Source organism: Mytilus californianus, unplaced genomic scaffold (assembly GCF_021869535.1).
Source record: "Mytilus californianus isolate M0D057914Y unplaced genomic scaffold, xbMytCali1.0.p SCAF_11, whole genome shotgun sequence".
NCBI lineage: Eukaryota > Metazoa > Mollusca > Bivalvia > Mytilida > Mytilidae > Mytilus > Mytilus californianus.
This window is the reverse complement of record NW_026262593.1, coordinates 41,660,403-41,682,729: the sequence shown is the minus strand read 5'-3', so window position 1 is coordinate 41,682,729 and position 22,327 is coordinate 41,660,403. Positions and strand designations below refer to the sequence as shown.

The 22,327-nt window shown below is 32.4% G+C and overlaps 1 protein-coding gene and 1 long non-coding RNA gene across 3 annotated transcripts; both read left to right on the top strand.

The window, feature by feature from the left end:
* Positions 1-229: 229 nt before the first annotated feature.
* Positions 230-8,442, top strand: LOC127720109 (uncharacterized). The gene is made up of 5 exons (XM_052226526.1): positions 230-356; positions 1,537-1,718; positions 3,424-3,555; positions 7,283-7,454; positions 7,888-8,442. The coding sequence occupies exons 2-5, from the start codon at positions 1,565-1,567 to the stop codon at positions 7,991-7,993; spliced, it is 564 nt and encodes a 187-aa protein (XP_052082486.1). The 5' UTR covers positions 230-356; positions 1,537-1,564; the 3' UTR covers positions 7,994-8,442.
* Positions 8,443-8,488: 46 nt separating this feature from the next.
* Positions 8,489-22,060, top strand: LOC127720110 (uncharacterized). 2 transcript variants are annotated; one of them, XR_007990627.1, is made up of 5 exons: positions 8,489-8,577; positions 10,437-10,534; positions 12,110-12,400; positions 14,993-15,107; positions 16,783-22,060. It is a non-coding gene; the product is annotated as an uncharacterized LOC127720110 (long non-coding RNA). The 2 variants fall into 2 exon arrangements; XR_007990626.1 differs by lacking the exon at positions 14,993-15,107 and having other exon boundaries at positions 8,496-8,577.
* The last annotated feature ends 267 nt before the right edge of the window (positions 22,061-22,327 follow it).

The following is a 22,327-nucleotide window of genomic DNA, read 5'->3' as shown; positions in this document are numbered from 1 at the left end:
TTAAGAATTGAATGCCTCTTTTTATAATTTTATAGACCGAAGCGCTTCATACAAAATGTGCTTCGGTCGTTTTTACTATTCTTCAGTACAATTCCGTTGAGGGTCAACTCTTTGTTTCCATGTAGAAGGGAATTTACCTAAAGCCAAAGAATGAGCTATAAATAGAAATAAAGTTTCCCCACATTCCAACACAAGGGTGTGTCAGTGAGCACAATCGGCAAACATCGGATTAATCCGGTGTCCTTCTTCTATTAAAGCTGCTTTAATAATATATGAACGGAGATACGGAATCAGCCGAAGTTTTGACGAGTGACTGTGAACTGTGTTGATGAAAATATTATGCAGGCCGGTAGATAGTAAGTACAACTTTAAAGGATTTTTATATCATTACTGCATTTAAAAGTAGAAAATTGCTTAACCTAATGAAATATTTTTTTTTATATAGCTCATTAGCTGCATTAATTTATAACTTCAAATGTCGTTTATATATGATTCAAAAACTTTCACCACGAGCATGTTTTATAAGTTTCTACGAGCACCGGTTAGTTGTTATATGTAAAGGACAGGGCTGATTTTTGTTTTGTTTAGAAAAGGCTGACTAGTAAGACGCCAATAGAAAACCCCAATTTTTATGTTTTGGGACATACCATATCATTTTAACACTGACGTAACTCTAAAATACTGAGTGATCTGTAACTCTAAAAATAGAAATTCGGAATTCTTCCAAACTATTTTTAACCACACGAAATTGTCCTCTTTTGGACCAATTGTAAAAGAAAGACCACCGTGCGTTGGTCATCGTGTTGGAACATTGGATTTGAATATGATAAAATTAAGAATTAAGCATCATTTGAATGTCATTTATTTTTTAAGCTCACCTTGTCGTCAACAATCAATATACGAAAGGCATCAGACCATAATTACTTTTACCATGGACATGGTCACAATGCCCTTCTTGATAAAAGTTAAATTGAATTTAAAAAAATATCACAGGTTCAAACATGAAATAAATTCTACTGCTCGTAGACCATAATTATTATTAGGAATTGAGTTTGAATAAATGCTGAATCCTAATTTCTATCATACTTTCACTTTGGCCAAATTACTACTTTCTCTTTGGCCAAATTAGTATTTTCGTTTTGGCCAAATTACTACTTTCACTTTCACCAATAATTTTTTCCCACATGTTTTACTTATTTCAATATATATGCAACTTATACATGTTATAGGATCAATATAATAAACTTTTCAAAGAAAACAGTGTCAAGAAAATTCAGGAAGAAATACCCCATATAATACTTGGGAACTATATTCCTAGACCATGATATGAGTAAAATGCATGTACTTTTTACCAAAGGGAAATATGTCTTGAATTTTTACAATGGTGTATTTCTTCTAAAGGTATGCTTCAGAAAAAAAAAACATAGTTACAACACAGTCACTAAATCATACATATATCTTGTTGCATGAATTTGTATTTTAATTGCAACTCATATCAATGTGCTTCATTTGATTAAATGTCTTTAACAATAACAGATCCTGAGGCTTGAAACATTCTACATATATGCAGGTGCAAGTTTTCATCATCTTACTATTGACCCATTATGTACTGGGCTTTGAAAAGTGTCCAGAAAATTATATAAAGAGACACAAATGGATTGGTGTTGTTGACAGAAAGGGTTTTTGCTGCAAAAAACTTGCCAAAAATTGTAGTGAAGGTAATATAATGTAATCACAAGAATATTTATGCCCCCGCCGTAGCGGAGGGGGCTTACCCTTGTCCGTCTGTACCTACGTCCGTCCATACATACGTACCAAAATTGGTTTCTGTTCTCTAACTTTAGTTTGCCTCAACCAAATGTTATGAAACTTATACACAATGCTTATTACCACAAAAAAACAAATCAAGTTTGAATTTTGTTGGCGTCACTTTTACCGTTCTAGAGTTATGCCCCTTTACAGATGGAAAAATTGCTGAATTTTTCGTTTCCTTTCTCCAACTTTAGTTTGCCTAAACCAAATGTTTTGAAACTTATACACAATGTTTATTATCACAAAACACAGATCAAGTTTGAATTTTGGTGGCGTCACTTTTACTGTTCTAGAGTTATGCCCCTTTACAAATGGAAAAATTGCTGAATTTTTCGTTTCCGTCTCTAACTTCAGTTTTTTCATTTACCTTTAACTGAGGGTCGTAATTGGGGTACCTTCATGATGAATAACGGTAAAAATTCTTGCCAAATGACATTAACAGTAATTTTTGGTACATGACATTAAAATTACCACTTTCTTTTAGACAATAAAAAAATCAACTGATTTTGACGAATCACGTTAAATTTTTTCCAAAAATAATGGTAATGATAATTATATGAGACCTCTGACGAATCACGATAAGGATATTTTGATGAATCACGGTAAAATATTAACCAATTTGACGCTAGCGGTAGCCAAAAATGACCGTTTGACGCCTGACGGTAAAGGGCATTCCTACCCTCTAAACTCAATAGTTAATCACAACTTTCTAAAATATATATGTTGTTGATGCCAGTAACAGGCAACTAATAAGTGAATTTTATGTTCATGATCCTCCTTTGAATGTGGCAGCTAGCTGTCAATGAAAACATAAAAAAATTTGAAAAAGATCCTAAATATGAGTAAAAGGAAATGAAACAAGTGTAACCATACATTTATGAGAAAACTATAGACACAAAAAAAAAGCAAAATGACATCTAAAAGTCAACATACAGTCTTCTACAATGGTGTCTACCCAATATGTCAAACTCTTTAAGTTTCACATAGGATCACATGACCAAATATGCAAATATTTTTATCATGAATGCATCCAACAGATGAGTCATTATTGTGCGTGTGCATGTACAGGATGTGTAATTTAAGTTATTAAAGTTAGTTTTTTGTCGGAAGTTTTGATGCATATGCAGAATTTTGTGGTGGTATTTAATTATTTTTGTCACAATTTATATCTGACTGAAGAAAAAAGTAAAATAACAAAAATACCAAACTCCAAGGACTAGGTGTTCTTTGATATAACCCTGGTTAATCAACTTTATGCTTAGACACTGGTGATGTTTTATAAAGTCTGAGTAGCAGCTGTAAGCTCTTGAATACCAAATGAGTTGGAAAATGTATATCCCATATGCAGGTGAAGTTCGGGGAAACAATTGGAATACTTTTGTGTATTTGTTATGATTGGATATCAATACAGTAGGAGATTTACTGGCATATTAACTTAACTTTATTCCAGTTGAACTACCTTCATTCATGTAAGGCCCTACATGGCAAATATATTGATTTATTGATTGATGCTTGCTTAACAGCCAGTGTCAATAATTTCATGCATATTCATGATAATTATACAACATGATAAGATCTTGACATATTTAGTTTGTATTTATTATTTTTCAGGATTTTTCGTTGAAACATGCACTGATCATTTAGAACATGACATATGTCGACCTTGCCCAGCAGATCAATGGTTGGCTGATGAAACAAACTCTGATTATGTTTATAAGTGTGAATCCTATTCTTGTCCGTCTGGTAAGGTTAAGCTTGAAGTAATCAACGATGAATCAATGATGATTACTTTTCAGATGTGACCATGTCTCATCATTTTAATCGTTCCAGGATACAAATTTTCATGGATTTTGTGGGTATAGGTGAACCATGAATTTAGAGGTTCAACAAAGCACACGTTTTCTGTAGACCTTGGAAAAACCACGAAAATTAATTAATATCCACGAAAAATATATTTTTTCTTCCATCCACGAAAATTGGTATCTACGAAAATAATCAAATCCATAATAGACACCTTTTTATACGACCGCAAAAAAATTTTTGTGGTCGTATATTGGTATGACGTTGGCGTCGTCGTTGTCGTCTTCCGGCATCGTCGTCGTCCGAAGACGCATTAGTTTTCGCACTCTAACTTTAGTTTAAGTGAATGGATCTCTATGAAATTTTACCATAAGGTTCAATACCACAAAAGGAAGGTGGGGATTGATTTTGGGGGTTACGGTACCAACAGTTAAGGAATTAGGGGCCAAAAAGGGGCCAAAAATAAGCATTTTCTAGTTTCCAGACAATAACTGTGGAACGGTGTATGGATCTCTCTGAAATTATACTACAAGTTTCCATACCACAAAGGGATGGTTAGGATTTTATTTGGGGGGTTATGGCTCAAACCGTTTAAGAATTGGGGGCAAAAAAGGGGGAAAAACAAGGTTGTCCTGGTTAATGGACAAATACTTTAGTACAAAACATAATTTAAAGCAGTGTAAGGGAGATAAATCAAATACATCATTGAAATTATCTCCCTTACACTGCTTTTAAATTATGTATAAAGTAATGGTTAATGAACAATTAAGATAATTTAAAACAGTGTAAGGGAGGTAATCCAAATACAACATTTTGGTTACTTCCCTTACACTGCTTTTAAATTATGTTTAAAGAAATGCATATTTATAAAGGAAGACCAGTAAAAATATCTGCAAATGTTGCATCTTTTTTTTTTACAACAAAATCCATATGAAAGATTTGACACTATATTTTAAATTCTATTATAAATTAGATTAAGTTAGCACTATGGTAAATTTAAATGGGTAATTATGGTTGCAAACTCCATTGGAAATTTGAATTGAGATTATGACCATATCTTGAGGGAAAGAATTTTTTGGGGGAAAAAAAAGGGGGGGGGGGGTTTAAAGAAATTGTGGGGGGTCAATTTTTTCTCATTTCAGATTTCAGAAATTAAAAAGAATTATTCTTCAAATATTATTTTTTTTTCAAATTTCAAATATTGAAAAATTTCAAGAAGTAATCTTTAATTGGACAGTATGGCGCATTAGATTTGTAAAATCTTTGACCACATTTATTTATTTGTTATGCCGATTCTAACTGCGTATTTAGATTTTTAATTTTGGGTCCAGTTTTCAAATTGGTCTACATTAAGGTCCAAAGGGTCCAAAATTAAACTTTGTTTGATTTTAACAAAAATTGAATATATGGGGTTCTTTGATATGCTGAATCTAAACATGTATTTAGATTTTTGATTTTTGTCCCAGTTTTCAAGTTGGTCCAAATTGGGGTCCAAAATTAAACTTTGTTTGATTTCAACAAAAATTGAATACACTACAGCTCGGGTGGATTTTGCTTTGTCCACCGGCCCACCATGGGAGTGGGCACCAGGTGGGCAAAATTTGTACCTTGTCCACTCTGCCCACCTGTAGGAGTGGGCATTCAATCTCTTTTGTTTCATCTAAAGACTTGCAAGTACAATCACTTGAAAAAAGCAGATAAGCATTTGTAATCAATATTTTTACAAAAAAGAGATTATAGCTAGAGTGGGCACGGGTGGACTGCCCACGGTGGGCCGGTGGAAAAAGCAAAATCCACACGGGCTGTTGTGTATATGGGGTTCTTTGATATGCTGAATCTAACCATGTATTTAGATTTTTTATTTGTGGACCCCGCTATCAAATTGGTTCATATTGAGGTCAAAGGGTCCAAAATTAAACTTTGTTTGATTTCAACAAAAATTGAATATATGGGGTTCTTTGATATGCTGAATCTAACCATGTATTCAGATTTTTGATTTTTGGGCCCCGTTATCAACTTTGTCCACATTGAGGTCAAAAGGGTCCAAAATTAAACTTAGTTTGATTTTAACAAAAATTGAATTCTTGGGGTTCTTTGATATGCTGAATCTAAACATGTGTTTAGATTTTTGATAATGGGCCCAGTTTTCAAGTTGGTCCAAGTTGGGGTCCAAAATTAAACTTTGTTTGATTTCAACAAAAATTGAAATATATGGGGTTCTTTGATATGCTGAATCTAAACATGTATTTAGATTTTAGATTTTTGGCCCAGTTTTCAAGTTGGTCCAAATTGGGGTCCAGAATTAAACTTTGTTTGATTTCAACAAAAATTGAATATATGGGGTTCTTTGATATGCTGAATCTTACCATGTATTTAGATTTTTTATTTGTGGGCTCGCTATCAAATTGGTTCATATTGTGGTCAAAAGGGTCCAAAATTAAACTTTGTTTGATTTCATCAAAAATTGAATTATTGGGGTTCTTTGATATGCCAAATCTAACCGTGTTTTTAGATTTTTAATTTTGGGTCCCATTTTTAAATTGGTCTACATTAAGGTCCAAAGGGTCCAAAATTAAACTTAGTTTGATTTTAACAAAAATTGAATTCTTGGGGTACTTTGATATGCTGAATCTAAACATGTGTTTAGATTTTTGATTATGGGACCAGTTTTCAAGTTTGTCCAAGTTGGGGTCCAAAATTAAACTTTGTTTGATTTCAACAAAAATTGAATATATGGGGTTCTTTGATATGCTGAATCTAACCATGTATTTTGATTTTGGACATTGGACCATAATAGGTAAATTAAAAAAATTGAAGTTCTTAGACCACATTCTTTCTGTGTCAGAAACCTATGCTGTGTCAAATATTTAATCACAATCCAAATTCAGAGCTGTATCAAGCTTGAATGTTGTGTCCATACTTGCCCCAACTGTTCAGGGTTCGACCTCTGCGGTCGTATATCAAGCTGCGCCCAGCGAAGCATTTTATTATTAATTTTCTAAACAACATTCTATATACTCGGCTGCACAGTAAACCAACTTATTTTCGCGAATACTTTATTTCACGTTAAGACTTTTATATCCCAATTCGTGGCAATTTAATTTCGTGCTTTTCAAATTTACTTGAGGTAGTTAGACAAGGAAAGATCTAGGTTTTAAATTTTCATGACAATTTTTATTCATGTTATTTTTCTTCCTGCAAAAGTCGCCATAATAAATAGCTCGAAATCACTTGCGAAAATTAGTTTGTTTACAGTATCATGTAATTCTTTTGTAATGACAATTTTGATTTGACAGTGTCCTATACTAGTAATATATTTTGAGGGTTGCATAAAATCTACTGTTTACCAGTAAGGATATTCTGTGTACAAACACACCTTCATTTTCTGTTTATTTAAAAATTCAATTAACTTTACAATCATGCAGTGGAATTAGGGTCAGTTAGAATAGAAATAACTGTTAATTATTTCAATAAGATAAACTCTACCAATTTTATTGAACTAGATTGGCATTTCGACAATTAATGTCTCTTCAGTGATGATCGAGGCCAAAATATTGAAAATCCAAAACCCAAATTAGAAAATACTTATCTATTTCAATCCTCAGATGTCCGATATCCATAATGAATCTATTTCGTGAAATATACATTGCTATTAATTTGTGATTTTCAGAGTCAAGAAGAGTAAATTATTTATCTGAAGGTCATGGGGGTTGTCGTAAGCCATGCATTTGTGATACAGACAGATATTATTATGGGTATGATGCCTGTAACTGTAATGTGTACCAAGGAAAATGTCCTCCATTTGAAAAACTTGCCTTGAATGGAAAATGTTTGCCTGAAAGGTAAGTGGTTTGGCATTTTTTGCTGGGTTTTCACAAACTTTATGCATGAAAATCAGCTGAATGCAGATGTATAGAAAAGTGCTCTAGCTGTTATAAAAAAATACATGGAATATCTTTTAGTTTACTGAATAATAAATATTTGATCCTTTGGACAATTCAAATTTCAACATTAGACTCCTTGTTAATTCAGATTTACTGTTCCATCTCATCAGTTAAGGAAAAGTCTGCTGAGGTTAAATTTTGATTGTTAGTATTTTTGCTGTTGATGGTATATCAAGATGTTGCATAGTAACTTTATTGATTAAAAAAATTGATACTGGTAGTGCAATTTATTTAGGACTTGAATCAATTAATGGCTACAATTTTAAATCTTTTTTTTTTATTTGCAAAAATCAGTTTTACATATGTACATGAATCTTGATCTTATTTTCAGAGAAGCAAACAAAGTTAATGATCTGAGACCTAAAAGTGATGTAGTTAATATTCCAATACCAGACATAAATACGACCAATGGTATGTTTTTCTGTCCAACTGTATAGACTTCAGTCTTAAATGATTTTGATGATTTTTATTTGTAAGCAAATGTTGGATAAGACAAGGTTTTACAACAGCAGATGGCTAACTTATAGAAAAAGAGATATGATATCAAAAGGGGAGTTCAAAAACAATTAGTTAAGTCAAAAAGAAAAATGATGAAAAGGCAGCAACAGTCCACAAAAACCTAATGCTTGAGAAACGAGGACCACACCAAAAAAAACGGGGGATGCCAAAACCAAAAATGTCTTGTTTCTGGTTGACTGATTTCACCTTTTTATTCTCCCGTAAAAAGTTTCTGGAGCATATAGTAACTGCCTTGTCTGTCCGTCTTTCTTTCTGTCTCTCAGTGAGTCCAAAACAAAGGGTTTCCAGAATATAACGTGTTTCCATTGCTTGATTGGTATGAAAATTAAACAGATTGTAAAATAAAATTTTTGACAATCTGCAGTCAAAATCAGGCCTTATTGTCTATGATCAATTGATATTTGTTTTAAATGTGAAGTACCATACAAGTTATATGTAGGAATATTATATTTTACAGGGGATTATGAAAGACAAAGAAAAAGTCAAAGTCAAGTTCACAAAGGTTTGTTATACAGTAGTTTGAACACTGCATTGAAGTAATATTTTCCCTTTGTGTACAATTTGTTGTTAATGCATGTGTCCAAATCAAGTTAATCAATTCTTACATTCTCAGTTGATCTGTGTTGTGTTAATTCTTACATAATTCCACATTCCCAGATAGTTGTTGACAGTGTTGTGAAACTTCTTAAAAAACTAAAAAAAAAACTGCATGTACAACAGCTCTTACAGACAAGAGTTTATTTAAATATGCTGTGTGGGTTGTTCAAATATGTTTACTCCGAGACACATACTAGATGATTTGGAATTTAAAATGACTTTCATACATGTAGAGAGGTGTCATGAAATAGAAGTTGCTTCATGATATAAGTTCCAAGTGGAAGAAATATTCTGTAAAATTATTTCCACTGGAACAAATATTACTCTGTTTTTTCCTTACAGAATTAGGGTATAGAATATGTGTTCCAACATGAACAGATATTATGGCATTGTTTATAACAATTTGTTTCCAGTGGAACTTCTATTAGGCCAAACAAAAATATATGTCTGTTTAAAAAATTTTTGCGGTCGTATATTGGTATGACGTTGGCGTTGTCGTCGTCGTCGTCGTCCAAAGACACATTGGTTTTCGCACAATATCTTTAGTTTAGGTGAATGGATCTCTATGAAATTTTACCATAAGGTTCAATACCACAAAAGGAAGGTTGGGATTGATTTTAGGGGTTATGGTACAAACAGTTAAGGAATTAAGGGCTAAAAAGGGGCCAAAAATAAGCATTTTTGTAACTTCCAGACAATAACTTGTGTTTAAGTGTGTGGATCTCTCTGAAATTATACCACAAGTTTCCATACCACAAAGGGATGGTTAGGATTGGCTTTGGGGGGTTATGGCTCAAAAAGTTTAGGAATAAGGGGCAAAAAAGGGGAAAAACAAGGGTTTCCTGGTTAATGGACAATTTAAAAGCAGTGTAAGGGAGGTAATCCAAAAACAAAATTGTACAATGTTGTACAATGTTGGATTACCCCCCTTACACTGCTTTTAAATTATCTATTTAAGACTTGTATGATGTATTTAAATTGGTAATTATGGTTGCAAACTCCATTGGAAATTTTACCATATCTTGAGGGAAAGAATTTTTTTTAATGGAAAATTGTGGGGGGCAATTTTTTTTTCATTTCAGATTTTAGAAATTAAAAAGAAAATTTCTTCAATTTTTTTTTTTTTTTTGCAAAAATGGGACGGAGGGGGGAAGGAAAAGGGGGGGGGGGGGGGGTAAAAAAAATTTTTTTTTGGGGGGTGGGTCAATATGCAACAGCATAGTATATTTCACAAAAGCAAAAAAAAGGGGGGGTAATTTTTTAATTTTTTTTGGGGGGGGGGTGTCAATTTGCAACAGCATAGTGTATTGCACAAAAGCAAAAAATTGAATATAAATCATATAACCAATTCTAAGTTCTTTGACTACAGTTATTCAGTGTCAGAAACCTATAACATGTATGTGTCAAATATTTAATTACAATCCTAATTCAGACCTGTATCAAGCGCGAATATTGTGTCCATTTTTGCCCCAACTGTTCAGGGTTGGACCTATGCAGTCGTATCCAGCTGCGCTCGTCGAAGCAATTTATTTAGTGGATTGAGGAACAATGTATTTACATGGATGTTTGATTTTATGGATTTGCCAGAGTCTGCATGCAAACCTATAGAAAATTTGAACATTTAAATTAATGGTTCACCTTTACCTCCTGGAATCCACGAAAATTGGTATCCCACAAAAAATAACTTAATCCACAGAACATAGTGCAGTTTATTATCACTAACTGCATGATTATTAAATATGAATGATCTGTTTGTCTTTTCAGTTGGATAGTAATTACACTAGTTCTTGTCTTTGGGTTTATTGGTGTGGTTGTTGTTATAGTGTGTATTGTATGTAGATGTAGTACTAAATCTAGAAAAGGTAATTAGTGTATTTGTAGATTTATTTTATTTAACATGATTTGTGCAAAATCTTTGTGGATAGGCATACTATTTATATTTTTGCTGAGTGTATAAAGAGTTGCAACCTTGTTTTTTTAAATTAGAATATAGTTATAAAATGGTTTAACATGGTTTATATTTGTTAGTTACTGTTTTACTAAACTATCCTGATATACAAAATATTGGTTAGAACATGTACGAGGGGCTGATTTATTCAAAATTATAGTATATTTGGAGCTCTTGATATATTTCAGGACCTCCATAGCTCAATTTCAGGACATCCATTAAGTTCAATTTCAGGACCTCCATAATTCAATTTCAGGACGTCCACAATTTGATTTAAGGATATTATCCTCAAATCAAATTGTGGAGGAACTCAAATTACCTGCAGTACTTCAACCATTTAAATCTTAAATTTTAAGAGTTGAAATGCATCTGTAAGCATATTTGTATATGTATAATCATCAGCATTTTATCTTAATTGTGTATCTTTGGTCATTAAATTTTTTTTTAATGTAGAAAAGTTAAACAAAAATTATTTGATATATTAAAACAAAACCAAAGATACAAAGTTTATACCTCTGCTCCAAAGGAAGGAGGTGTACTGGTTCCCTCTGTCTGTTGGTCCATCTGTAAGCCATATCATGTAACTTCATTTTCACTACATAAATGGCATTATGTTCTTCACATTTATTTGTCAAATTTTTCTCAGTAACTAATCAGAGATGCTTGATATTAAGGACGTTCGCTCCTCTTGTTTTTGATTTTTTGCCAGATATTCAGAATCCTCTGGTTTTATCCATGTAGTGCCATTAAAAATTTTGCTTGCTAACCCCTACTTTTCTTTTCATAATTTTATTACATGTAGTTTAAAAAGCCATATTTGAAAATCTTATAAAATCCTTGTTATTTTTTCATTGTTTTTGTGCCAATGTTAAATGTATGAAAAATCTACAGAGAATCATTTCCTGCCAAATTTTCAATGGCTTATATCTTGAAAACAAGCACACGGACCTTTCATTTTTTCTGCTTTTTCAGTACCTTCATTTATATACTTTCAATTTATAACAGTCTTTTAAAAAGCTTGTTATTTTGAAACAGAGTAGCGAACATCCTTAAGTACCAAACTTTATGAGTAAGGTATATTTTCAGATCATTTTTTCAGCAACTATTAATTAGAGCTTCATGATCTTTGGTCCAATTTTTTTATTGTTAGATATGTCATATCTGTTTTTCGTAAATTTTATTGTTCCAACAGGAACAGATATTATGGCATTGTTTATAACAAAGTTTCCAGTTGAACTTCTGTTAGGTGGATTACATATACATCTATGTTTGTTAATGAACATATAAAAAAAATATCTTATTTTTCGCAGCAACTACCAATCGGAGGTTCTTGCTATTTGGTACCCAGCTAATTATACTTGTAAGAGATTGCTATGTGTAACATGTTTCAAAACATACTTCACTTACCTTCTCCCTTAAACTTTACATTTTTTTTTCATGTTTTGAGTATATTTTAAAGTAAAACAATGTAACATTATTTTTTCTGCAGGTAAAAGTAAAGAAAGACGAGATGAAAATGACAAACATTCAGACTCTGGAGTTGGCATGACACCTTTTTCTAGTGAGCAAGTTCTTCCAGAGACACCTGACAGTCCTGCTGTTGTACAGATTGAAACTGAGGAAGAAAATGTTCATAGACAGACAGAACATCATTCTTTGTTGCAACATGGAGAAGTACAAACAGTGCTCAAAGAACAAACAGCTGAGTACAAAACACTCGAGAAGCAAGCAAATGAACAAAAAATTGCTAAAGTACTGCCTATAGTAAAGTGCATTTATGGTTAGTATAGTTGCTGATATTTTGTGGGGTGGAATTTGAGGTTCAGATTTTATATATAGTTATTGTTTGAGTTACTGTATTCATATTATTTTAATTTTAAGGTCTTGTAGCAAACCTCTAGTGCAGGAGGATGTGTTTTACTGCCCTTCAATGACTATTTGTGATAGTTTTTGCCAATTATCTTAAAAACGTTAATGGATAAGAATAAGAATATTTATTGAATCCAATTAAAGGGCCTGTTTCCAAGCATATACATATACATATAGTATTACTTATACAGTAATTTTTATACGACCGCAAAAATATTTTGCGGTCGTATATTGGTATGACGTTGGCGTCGTCCTGCGTCCGAAGACACATTGGTTTTTCGCACTCTAACTTTAGTTTGAGTCAATGGATCTCTTTGAAATTTTACCATAAGGTTCAATACCACAAAAGGAAGGTGGGGATTGATTTTGGGGGTTATGGTACCAACAGTTAAGGAATTAGGGGCCAAAAAGGGGCCAAAAATAAGCATTTTTGTAACTTCCAGACATAACTTGTGTGTTAGTGTATGGATCTCTCTGACATTGTACCACATGGTTCCATATCACAAAGGGAATGCTGGGATTGATTTTGGGGGTAATTGTCTCCAAATTTTAGGAATTAGGGGCCAAAAGGGGCAAAAAACAAGCATTTTTCTAGTTTTATGACAATAACTTGTGTGTAAGTGTATGGATCTCTCCGACATTGTACCACAAGGTTCAATATCACAAAGGGAATGCTGGGATTGATTTTGGGGGTAATTGCCTCCAAATTTTAGGAATTACCGGCCAAAAAGGGGCAAAAAACAAGCAGTTTTCTAGTTTCCAGACAATAACTTGTGTTTAAGTGTATGGATCTTTATGAAATTGTACTACAAGGTTCCATATCACAAAGGGGAAGCTGGAATTGAGTTTGGGGGTAATTGCCCAAAATGTTTAGGAATAAGGGGCCAAAAAGGGGCCAAAAATAAGCATTTTTCTAGTTTCCAGACAATAACTTGTGTTCAAGTGTATGGATCTCTCTGAAATTGTACTGCAAGGTACCATACCACAAAGGGAAGGCGGGGATAGATTTTGGGGTTAATTGCCTTAAAATTTTAGGAATTAGGGGCCATAAAGGGGCAAAAAAACAAGCATTTTTCTAGTTTCAGGACAATAACTTGTGTGTAAGTGTATGGATCTTTATGAAATTGTACTACAAGGTTCCATATCACAAAGGGAAAGCTGGGTTTGAGTTTGGGGGTAATTGCCCTAAACGTTTAGGAATTAGGGGCCATAAAGGGGCAAAAAAAAAAGCATTTTTCTAGTTTCAGGACAATAACTTGTGTGTAAGTGTATGGATCTTTATGAAATTGTACTACAAGGTTCCATATCACAAAGGGAAAGCTGGGTTTTAGTTTGGGGGTAATTGCCCTAAACGTTTAGGAATTTGGGGCCAAAAAGGGGCCAAAAAACAAGTATTTTTCTAGTTTCCAGACAATAACTTGTGTTCGAGTGTATGGATCTCTCTGAAATTGTACTGCAAGGTACCTTACCACAAAGGGAAGGCTGGGATTGATTCTGGGGGTAATTGCCTCAAAATTTTAGGAATTAGGGGCCATAAAGGGGCAAAAAAAAAAGCATTTTTCTAGTTTCAGAACAATAACTTGTGCGTAAGTGTATTGATCTTTATGAAATTGTACTACAAGGTTCCATATCACAAAGGGAAAGCTGGGTTTGAGTTTGGGGGTAATTGCCATAAACGTTTAGGAATTTGGGGCCAAAAAGGGGCCAAAAAACAAGCATTTTTCTAGTTTCCAGACAATAACTTGTGTTCAAGTGTATGGATCTCTCTGAAATTGTACTGCAAGGTACCATATCACAAAGGGAAGGCTGGGATTGAGTTTGGGGGTGATGAATCATAAGGGGGTTCAAAAAATTTGGGGGGGGGGGATTTTTTTTTCCCTTTTTTTTCTTTAAAATTTTCCATTTTAAATTGGTTATTTCTGATTTATTGTAAAAGCAAATAATAATGATATGGTTTGAATAGGTAAATTAAAAATTTTTAAGTTTTAGACCACATACATTCTGTGTCAGAAACCTATGCTGTGTCAAATATTTAATTACAATCCAAATTCAGTGCTGTATCAAGCTTGAATGTTGTGTCCATACTTGCCCCAACTGTTCAGGGTTCGACCTCTGCGGTCGTATCAAGCTGCGCCCCAGCGGAGCATTTTATTATACACCTATTGACTGGGTATGAGGTTAATAGTAAGTTTGTTGTCCCTAAGATACCAACTATTGCTCGAGGCGAAGCCGAGGACAATAGTTAGTATCAAAGGGACAACAAACTTGCTATTACCCTCATAACCAGTCATTAAGTGTTTTATTATACTGAACAAAACAACTTTCTAAAAAGACTACATACACCACTTTAAAAAAAAAGTGATCACATAGACATGCACAAGATGAACTATCAGGTTTTTTCTGTGTGGTATTTGTCAATATTTTATTTACTGTAATCAAGACCAGGAATCCTTGTGTAAAAATTCCCGTGCATATGATAAACACTAGCTTAAATATTTTACAGTACACCAAAGCAATCCCAGATTATGATGATGACGACAAACCAATACCATACATTTGTTATGTTTAATTTAGTTCTTGAACTATGTCGCGTAAATTATCTTTTTCAATTGCTTCTGGTAAGTAATATATTAGTTTGAAATTAAGACAGATACATACAGATAATACCGTATACGAAATAACGTCAGAATTAAATGTTGCCAAGCGAACAAATCCAAGCAGAATAGTCGATGACGTCAGTGTTGTCCAATGAAAAATTAGTATGATAAAGTACGGGAAAAATGTTTATAAAACTATTGACCGGGGTAATAGTCTTTGAAACTATTGACTGGCAATTAGTCTGTGTAATGAAATAGTACAAATATTTCATTCTTTTTTATATAGAAAAAACATATTGAGGTATAATAATAAGATATATTACATTAAAAATTAATGATTAAATAACTATACTCCATACCAGATAGTGTTTGAAAATAAATAGAATAGAATATTAACCCTCTCTAATACATAAAAAATAAACTACATCACTACTACATTTACATTTAGTTTCTGGTTAGTTTCTGAAATGCAAATTTTCTCTTATTTCAAACCAAAATTCCTTTCCTTTTCGTATGCAATGCATTCCATTCAACAATTAAATTTTAGGCAGTCCAAGTGAAGTGGTTTAGATAGAAATGCTGTACATAGGAATGAAACATTAAAAGACTTCTTCTGTAGTTTTTAAAACTAATTGCCTCATAATGACTATTTTAATTTATTTTTTAGTTATCTATTTATCTCAAAAACTTTATTAGATAGGTAGAAAATAAAAACAGTAAAAATGATCACCAATACAAGATCTACAAAATGCCAATATGACCGAAACCGTATAGTAGTTATTAAAAATAAGAAGATGTGGTATGAGTGCCAATGAAACAACTCTCCATCCAAGTCACAATGTATAAAAAGTTAACAATTATAGGTCAAATTAGGCCTTTAACACAGAGCCGTGGCTCACACCGATCAGCAAGCTATAAAGGGCCCCTAAAATAATGACTAGTGTAAAACAATTCAAATAGGAAAACCAAAGGTCTAATCTAGTTTGATCTAAGACACAATATAAATACAATGTTAAAATGTAGGTGCCTATACAACATAGACGTTACATTAGTAATAAAAAAAATGTAGGAATAGTGTCAAAAAGACAACTCTAACCTGGGACAAAATGGTGTTAAATAAAACAACGTACACATGTAAATTTTAATATAATTATTTTGTTGTAAGGAGTATGGAAGTAAGCAATTTTCTACAAAATAAATAAATTTGTTGTTCAGAGTACCAGTACAGAAGTGAAAATTTATTGTCATACTAAATACTTATCAAAGGTGGTTCATATTAAAAATAGTGAGATGAGATCATTAGCACAAAATAAGTAAACATTGAATTACATAAATGCATTAAAAATTCTGTCAACAGGTCAAATTAACACTAAAGTATGATTTGAGAGTACTTGCAGTTACTGAAAACTACTGAAAAGCCAAAAACAATTAACAATACAAAAATCATGCATCAGAGACTAAAATCAATTAAAATACATCCTAGGGATCTAGTGTTTTAACGCCATGGACAGTCAAAGATGACATGACTTGTGCAATGCCAAAATAAAAGTATCGACAGGCAGTAGGATCAGTAGGATCGTTAGGATTATAATGAATATGTATCACGTTATTGCCTGAAATGATGATTTTTACTTATATTTGAGTTATCAAGGGAAATGACATTGTTTGATAATATATTTCATCAATTTCCATTTAGATGAGGCAGAAACAGAGCAGTTAAGATCAGCAAGTCTACATGCAAATCAGCCCATTTCATGGTTAGCTGAGGATCAAATTGATTTAAGAAGACCTCCTTCAGACGATAATCCCTACGGATACAGTAACAGAGATTTGATCACTCCTGTTGATTTCATCGATGTTGATCATGATTTTGGATCTCCGCTGGCAATGACTGGTTCACTTGAGGATCTCTGAAATGTTTAAACTACCTCTGAGTCAGTGTTTTTAGCATTTTATATTTATACATGAAATGTTACAAATTTAAAAAAAATATTGAGGTATTTTTTGAGGCATTTGTTTTACATAACAACAAAGTATTGTCATTGTCAATGTCATTATATATTTAATGTTATTGCTACTTTACAGTACAATTTTAAGTGAAGTTTATTTTCACGGCCAAGGTTGTGTAATGGTGCAGCTAGCTTTAACAATTATTTCAAAAGAAATGATCAATTGGTAGTTGTTTTAAGTCACTGACTCTAAATGGCAATCATCATAAATGACAGTTATTAAATGATAAGTTTCATATGATGATTTTGTGAAAAAGTGTACCTTCTCAGTATCAAACAATCATCTTTCATTTAAGAGGGTTTTATTTACTAGCAGCTACAACGTAATATACTTATTAATAAGTTGTAAATTATTTCTATTTATCAAACTTCAACAATAAGGAATTAGAAAATTCAACTGAAACGTTCAGTGTGATATTTAAAACCATAAAGTTAACACAAGTCAATGAATTTTGTACATGTACATTTATGATCATTTATACAGTTAAAAAGATGAACTGAATTTTTTTTAGTTATGAATCAGAAAGAACAAGGTCAGAGATAAGGTCACTAGTGCCACAGAATGATGAACTGACCATCTTGTATTTTTATTTCATATATAAATGTGAAATTTCTTTTTTAATGTCATCAATTGGTGAATCATACCAGTGCCATATTCATTACACAGTACAAGAGTAGATGACTATTGATTGGTTAATTTCTCCTTGCAACAAATTGCAAAGGAATTTATTAATGTTACCATCTGTCTATTCACCCGTAACAATATTCTGTACACCAAGGAGGTCTAAACTTGCATCTTTCCTTCAATGAAATTTTTCTATTGCTTGACTTTTAGAAGTGTTTGAAATGCATATGATTTTAAGGTCAGAGTTCAAGGTCACTGTCACAACTAAGTGATTCAGAGATGATATTTCGGTGTCCTTGTACATTTGCAGTTGCCAGTATACATATATCATGAAATAGGGAAAAAACATAAATTACATGTAATACAAGCATTTTGTGGTGTTTTTGTTCAAAATATATGTGTTCAAATTTGCAAACAATCTCAGATTTGCTCATTTTAATAGTTGTAACTTATTACATAGAAACTTATTAGGTCATTACTATATATGTGTGAGTGTGTGTTTTCTGTAGCTGTAGGATCAAAATTTTTGTCATGTTAGATTTGTATAGTTATATTTTCATTATTATATATTTAAACATAAGCAAAGATCTTGGCAATTATAAACAAAAAGTGAATTAAATTAATTGTTATGATTTTTTTTATGAGATGATTTATTTGCACCCAAAACCAAAGGATTAGAAAGGGAACAAATATAGATCATCATATGACATTTATCAAGGGCCATAAACCATTTTGTAAAGTAACCTATAAGAGGCCCCTTTGAAAACAAAACTGATTACTTTAAATTAGCCAAAATGACTTCAGCTTTGGAACACAAAAATAAGAAGTGCATGGCTGAAGATAACAGGACATTTAATTTTTTTATGGTATTTCACATGTTATCATTGTGTGATAATGTTATCAAATTACTTGAATATGATATTACAGTGTTAATGCATTTCCTTCATAAAACCAAATGAATAAAATCTTTTAAACAAAATTTGAATCTCATTTTCTCACATTTGAATAAGTAAATAAAAATTCACCAAATAAGAGTAAGAATGGTATCGGTAATATAAAAAGTTTTTATATGACCTGTCTTACTCCAATTTTTATACGACCCCAAAAAAATTTTTGTGGTCGTATATTGGTATGACGTTGGCGTCGTCGTCGTCGTCGTCGTCGTCGTCTGGCGTCGTCCAGCGTCGTCTGAAGACACATTGGTTTTCGCACTCTAACTTTAGTTTAAGTGAATGGATCTCTTTGAAATTTTACCACAAGGTTCAATACCACAAAAGGAAGGTTGGGATTGATTTTGGGGGTTATGGTACCAACAGTAAAGGAATAAGGGGCCAAAAAGGGGCCAAAAATAAGCATTTTTGTAACTTCCAGACATAACTTGTGTGTTAGTGTATGGATCTCTCTGACATTGTACCACAAAGTTCCATATCACAAAAGGAATGCTGGGATTGATTTTGGGGGTAATTGCCTCAAAATTTTAGGAATTAGGGGCCGAAAAAGGGGCAAAAAACAAGCATTTTTCTAGTTTCAGGACCATAACTTGTGTGTAAGTGTATGGATCTTTCTGAAATTGTACTACAAGGTTCCATATCACAAATGGAAAGCTGGGTTTGAGTTTGGGGGTAATTGCCCTAAACGTTTAGGAATTTGGGGCCAAAAAGGGGCCAAAAAACACATTTTTCTAGTTTCCAGACAATAACTTGTGTTCAAGTGTATGGATCTCTCTGAAATTGTACTGCAAGGTACCATACCACAAAGGGAAGGCTGGGATTAAGTTTGGGGGTGATGAATCATAAGGGGGTTCAAAAAATTTGGGGGGGGGGGGATTTTTTTTTTTCCTTTTTTTTTTCTTTTAAAATTTTCCATTTTAAGTTGGTTATTTCTGATTTATATTTAAAAGCAAATAATAATGATATGGTAGGAGATACACACCAAACAGGATGTGTAAATTATTATATAATAAGTATTGTGCAATAGCAAGAAATTTTCAATTGCACAGTATTGCACCATAGCAAGAAATCTTCAATTGCACAGTATTGCGCAATAGCAAGAAATCTTCAATTGCACAGTATTGCGCAATAGCAAGAAATATCCAATAGCACAATATTGCGCAATAGCAAGAAATTGTCAATTGTACAGTATTGCGCAATAGCAAGAAATATTTAATTGCACAGTATTCTGCAAAAGAAGATACTTCGTATAAATTGCTTATTTCTTGACCAATTTCAATGGGGTTTTATTCTTGAATTCTTGGGGTTTTTTAATATGCTAAATCATACCGTGTATTAAGTTTTTGGATTTTGGGCCCCGTTTTTAAATTGGTCCACATTGAGGTCCAAAGGGTCCAAAATTAAACTTTGTTTGATTTCATCAAAAATTGAATTATTGGGGTTCTTTGATATGTCGAATCTAACCGTGTATTTAGATTCATAATTTTTGGTTCCGTTTTCAAATTGGTCTACATTAAGGTCCAAAGGGTCCAAAATTAAACTTAGTTTGATTTTAACAAAAATTGAATTTTAAGGGTTCTTTGATATGCTGAATCTAAACATGTATTTAGATTTTTGATTATGGGCCCAGTTTTCAAGTTGGTCCAAATCGGGGTCCAAAATTAAACTTTGTTTGATTTCAACAAAAATTGAATATATGGGGTTCTTTGATATGCTGAATCTAACCATGTATTTAGATTTTTGATTTTTGGGCCTCGTTATCAACTTTGTCCACATTGAGGTCAAAAGGGTCCAAAATTAAACTTTGTTTGATTTCATCAAAAATTGAATTCTTTGGGTTCTTTGATATGCTGAATCTAACCATGTATTTAGATTTTGGATATTGGACCATAATAGGTGAATGTCCAATTTAAAAATTTTAAGTTCTTAGACCACATTCATTCTGTGTCAGAAACCTATGCTGTGTCAAATATTTAATCACAATCCAAATGCAAAGCTGTATCAAGCTTGAATGTTGTGTCCATACTTGCCCCAACTGTTCAGGGTTCGACCTCTGCGGTCGTATCAAGCTGCGCCCTGCAGAGCATTTTATTTATAGATTTTTTTTAAAAAGTGGTTAATATATCTTCCTAGACAGGAGATAATGTACAAGTTTTGGATAAAGATATTTTGAAAATGTAATTTTTAACCGATCATTGTACAATTACCCTTTATTTTATATCTTGAACTTTATATAAAATAGTCACAATTAACTCATGATTATTGAAATAATTAATATATTTGTACAACCAGTTGTATTGTTACATACACTATACAATATTTACCAAGAGTTTGTGTGCAATATTTCCAGTTTCACACACAAAGTAATTTCACATTACTTGTGTATGAACATGATGACATATCATACTTTTAATGCTTTACTTTTCTTTTTATAAATGTACTGGTTTTAAGATGTTGTGTACTGACACAGTATGAAATCTAAATTTGATTTTAGATTTAAGTATTTTACATAGATTTTTAGGAAAGAAAGTCTTTTTAGATTGGACTGGGTAATTGAAAGAAAATTAAATCATAGTTTTATAGATATTACATGAACTACGTAAGCTCAAGTCATTACAAGTTATGTAAACAAACAACTGTTTTATACACAGGGTAAATAGTTTTGCTTACAACATTAATTTTTCATAACTTCATGTTGGTATGTATAGACTATCATTATCATATTTGTAGAAAAACGTGTTGTCCAAGTAAAATTGAAGTGACTAGGAAGAAAGGTATAATTAAGTATGGTAAATACAAAATTAGAATTAAACGGTTAATTACAGAATTTGGTATGTTTTGATGGGTTTAATTTTAATAAAACGGTTTAAAAAAATGGAAGGTATAAAAAAGTATCTCTTTTTTGCTCTCTGATGTTCAAACCCAGGAGTCCCCATGTTGTTTTTTTTAAAAATAAAATGACTAACAAAAAAAGTTGAAAGAAACCAAAAAAAAATTTGAAGTGCCAAGAACTTCTTAATCGCAGCAATGAACAGTTGGACCAATGTGCATACACCGAGAGTCAATGATGATGATGATGGGGGTTTATACGACCTTGACTGGCTATAAAGCCCTCGCACGGTCAGCATACAACGAGAGTCAATCAACTCGAGTAAATAAAATGTGTTCATAATTTTATATAATTACACAAAATGTATAGTAGTATTATGGTATAGTTTGGTCGTTGTCATTGTCTGTCCACGTGTTCTCATAATAACTGATAATCATGGTCAATCATTTAACTACACAAATGTTCATCTTGTCCTCCTCACATGTAGTAGTGGTATAATGCAACTAGACGTAGTCTTTTATTAATTAAAAAAAATGAATAAAAGTGGCCTTTTATTAAGGTATATTGGTGCTTTTATACATTATTTATAGACGTATTTACACTTGTATGCAAATTTGTCTGCCATTACTTAAAATCACACAAGTTCCCGTAAAATTTGACATCACAATTAAAAAAATTTGACATCATAATTAAAAAGTGATTGTTGCTTGACATCAGAAGGTTATTCTGAGACAGATCTAAGGTCATTCGGTCAAAATGTATAGTAGTATTATGGTATAGTTTGGTCGTTGTCATTGTCTGTCCACGTGTTCTCATAATAACTGATA